This window comes from Falco cherrug, chromosome Z, assembly GCF_023634085.1.
Source record: "Falco cherrug isolate bFalChe1 chromosome Z, bFalChe1.pri, whole genome shotgun sequence".
NCBI lineage: Eukaryota > Metazoa > Chordata > Aves > Falconiformes > Falconidae > Falco > Falco cherrug.
In genome coordinates, this window is record NC_073720.1 from 71302109 (window position 1) to 71306408 (window position 4300).

A 4300-nucleotide genomic window follows, 5' to 3' on the forward strand; every position below is an offset into this window, starting at 1 on the left:
AACACAGCCAGCTCGTCTTGTTTTTCTCTCCCTCAGTGCTAGTTTACATGCCTTGGAAGTACAAAGATGTATTCTGTAAACTCTTCTCAGGTCTTTGTTTCTAAAAATCACATAAAATCCCTCTGTGCAGTAAAAGCAAATAATCAATTCTAATCAGAGATGCATAAGCTCTTCCTTCCTCATCTGAGCCATTGTGTATGTGTACCTGCAAACAAGCTCCATCTATTTATAGCTGTAATGTATGCAATAAATGTTAAAAAGAATCTTTTCATTGTCAAAGATCTCCTTTCCTTGAAAGTAATACATCATTAAGGATTGCCTTAAAACACTGATGTGAATAGGAAAGGCAAAAGCCTAGTTTCGTATCACTTCACAGAGGCCCAATGCTGTAAACTTACCACAAATGCGATTAGCTCTATTTGCAGATTGTATAGTGTTTATCTCCACATTCATTAGCTATAGCACTGCCTTGAGGACACCTGCTGAAAGTGAGAAAAAAGTAAAACCTAACCTTTACTGTTTGCAGTAGGAAAAGCTGTTTTGTCTTCTCCAGTGTTTGGAGGAAAAATACCAGATAAACAAATCCTCTGATAAAAAAAAAATGATAGTGAAGGAAAATCTGCTTTTTTGTTGCCGCTGCCACTCACAATAGGTTTCATTGTTTTGTTTCAAATGAAAACATATGTTACTGCTTTGAAATAGTACTGTAAAATTGGCAGAGAGCTCCTTTTGCTGCAGACTGAATTTCTTCTCTTTCCCATCCTTATCTCCACAGGCCCGTGACGGAGGGTTAGACCGGATCAGTGGAGTCATGCGTCACACAGCTGTATCATGCTGGCAGCCATTCCTGGGTCTGGCTGTGCTGCTAGTCTTCACAGGCCCCACTGCCAGCTGCCCAGCCCGCTGTGAATGCTCAGCACAGAACAAGTCTGTCAGCTGTCACCGAAGGCGGCTAATGTCCATCCCAGAGGGCATTCCCATTGAGACCAAAATCTTGGACCTCAGCAAGAACCGACTGAAGAGCGTCAACCCTGAGGAGTTCACATCGTACCCTTTGCTGGAGGAGATCGACCTCAGTGACAATATAGTCGCCAATGTGGAGCCCGGAGCCTTTAACAACCTCTTCAACTTGCGCTCCCTGAGGCTGAAAGGAAACCGTCTGAAGCTGGTCCCCCTTGGGGTGTTCACTGGGTTGTCAAATTTAACCAAGCTTGATATAAGTGAAAACAAGATTGTCATTTTGCTGGACTACATGTTCCAAGATCTGCATAACCTAAAGTCCTTGGAGGTTGGGGACAATGATTTGGTTTATATATCACACAGGGCCTTTAGTGGACTCCTTAGCCTGGAGCAGCTCACCCTGGAGAGATGCAACCTCACAGCTGTACCAACAGAAGCTCTTTCTCACCTCCACAACCTCATTAGTCTGCATCTGAAACAGCTCAACATCAATGCTTTGCCGGCGTATGCCTTTAAAAGACTGTTTCGCCTGAAAGACCTAGAGATAGAGGCCTGGCCCCTCCTGGACATGCTACCTGCCAACAGCCTGTACGGTCTCAACCTTACTTCTCTTTCCATCACCAACACCAACCTGTCTGCGGTACCTTACTCTGCTTTTAAGCATCTGGTTTACCTGACACATCTAAACCTCTCTTACAACCCGATCAGCACCATCGAAGCAGGCATGCTTTCAGATTTAGTGCGGCTGCAGGAGCTCCATGTGGTGGGGGCCCAACTACGTACCATTGAATCACATGCTTTCCAAGGGCTCCGATTCTTACGTGTGCTTAATGTGTCCCAAAACCTGCTAGAAACCCTAGAAGAGAATGTATTCCACTCCCCCAAAAGCCTTGAGGTCCTCTGCATCAACAACAACCCCCTGGCCTGTGACTGCCGTCTCCTTTGGATTTTACAGAGGCAGCCCACTTTGCAGTTTGGAGGCCAGCCACCGATGTGTGCTGGCCCAGACAGTGTCAAAGAGAGGTCATTCAAAGACTTCCACAGCACAGCTCTTTCTTTTTACTTCACCTGTAAGAAGCCCAAGATACAAGACAAGAAGCTGCAGTACTTGGTAGTGGAGGAAGGGCAGACGGTGCAGCTGATGTGCAATGCTGATGGGGATCCACAGCCTACCATATCCTGGGTTACCCCCCGTCGCAGGCTGATCACAACTAAATCGAACGGAAGAGCCACTGTGCTGGGAGATGGCACCCTGGAGATCCGATTTGCTCAAGACCAGGACACTGGGATCTATGTTTGTATTGCAAGTAATGCAGCTGGGAATGACACCTATTCGGCCTCCCTTACAGTAAAGGGGTTTACTTCAGACCGTTTCCTTTATGCCAACAGGACCCCTATGTATATGACAGACTCCAATGACACAAGTTCCAACGGAACTAATGTGAACACCTTCTCTCTGGACCTTAAGACAATATTGGTGTCCACAGCTATGGGCTGTTTCACATTCCTCGGAGTGGTTTTATTCTGTTTCCTCCTTCTTTTTGTGTGGAGCCGAGGGAAAGGCAAACACAAAACCAGCATTGACCTTGAATATGTCCCTCGCAAAAACAATGGTGCTGTGGTTGAAGGGGAGGTTGCTGGACCACGAAGGTTCAATATGAAAATGATTTGATGGTATTCTGCTAGCAGTGCTTTTTCTGTGGCATTAAAACCAATTAAACCAGCCTGGCATGTGGAATTGCTAGGCAGAAGCAGCTTAATGCAGCTGTCACTGTATCAAAAGGTTACATGAAAATGGAAAGACTTTTTGTGGTTATACAGCAGAGCCTCCAGACCTTGAGGCATATATGTCAGGGCCTTTCATAGAACTGGTAAATTGTACTAACTGTTTGCATTGCAAATATAGGCATTCTGGGGATATCAGCAATGAACCGCTGGCTCATGCTCATGGACAATTGTTCAACATTTTCTACCACTACAAAAAGAAAAAAAGAAAAAAAAAAAAAAGCCTACAGTGTAGGATTTATGTTCTTAAAGAAAAAGACACATTTGTCTAAAACATACTCTACAGTGAAATTTGTATCTATAGATCTCATTTGGTAAAACCTTGCATCACCCCTTCTAGCTGGTTCAACACCACAAAAAATTGGTTGGGTTTTTTTTTTTTTTAATCTACATCTATACTGTGTACATTTTAAAGCAATACTAATGAGAGGTTGTGCTTTTAGATATCCACCAATACTGACCCAAGTGTGATGTCACGCTCCTTTTAACTACCATCTAATCCAAATTAGACTCTTGTAATTACCAATTAGAAATAACATATTTTTCTCCTCATGTAGAAGGCCACAGATGAATAGTTGAGAGCAAAAATGCTCAGCTCTGTTGATCTTCTTATCATATAAATATAAGGCATGTGCCTAGTTTTGATACAGAATGGAATATTTTTTATATCTGTGATATCACACTGGACCAGTTTACTGTAATGTAGCCCTGGATCTCACCCAGGGAAGGCAACCCACTAGACATTGCTGGCATAGAAGAGTTGAGTTCTAATTGAAGAAAGCGAGCTGGTTTTGTTAGCCCTGATTTTAATTTCAAAGCTGCTGTTAAAATGTTAATGTGTACTGGGCAAAAAGAGAGAACGTAATACATTCTGCATAGTCCTTGGGAAATACGGTCATTTTACTATTTATACAAGTGAATTAAAACATACAAATGTTCTGCTACTAGGAATGAACTCTTCTCCAATGCCAAGTAAACTATGGTTGTCCATGCGTAATATGGGGATTATAGTACTAAAATAATGTTTAAAACATGATAGCCTCAAGAAGGCTAACATACTGCCAGATGTAACGAACCTCTAGCCACTGTCATTCTCATCTTGTATATTTGTAGATAACACATAAACGCAAAGCTAATCTCCAAGAACAGATTACTTAGCTATTCTTGATGCCATTTTAATAACTATGTGGTTATGTTTCTTTCAGGGGCAGTATCTTAGAGCAAGAGGGGCAAGTTTTTCCAGGTTTTAGGAAGCTTTTGTAATGGAGAGAAGACACAAGTGGAATGTTAGTTCAGTACAAGTAACCTTTTTTTTGCTTTATGACCCTAAACACATTCTCACAATGTTCAGAACTGAAATTTTATTCTTTATCCTTTAATGTTGATACCACTGATCTTATTTTTAAATTCTCAGCAATGAGAAGATACAGACTTGTTCAGCCGCCTCTCAATTTTCCAGCAATTATGAGCCATAAGTTTGTTGCTAAGTGATGGATAACAAATACAATTTATAAATTATTGGCATAACCTGGAGTAAGGATAATAATGACTGTGT

General features: G+C 42.0%; 1 protein-coding gene across 1 annotated transcript; it reads left to right on the forward strand.

Annotated features, from left to right (window-relative positions):
- Positions 1-779: 779 nt before the first annotated feature.
- Positions 780-2858, forward strand: LINGO2 (leucine rich repeat and Ig domain containing 2). The gene has a single exon (XM_005432940.4). It carries the CDS (start codon positions 812-814, stop codon positions 2630-2632), a length of 1821 nt encoding a protein of 606 aa, XP_005432997.2. The 5' UTR covers positions 780-811; the 3' UTR covers positions 2633-2858.
- The last annotated feature ends 1442 nt before the right edge of the window (positions 2859-4300 follow it).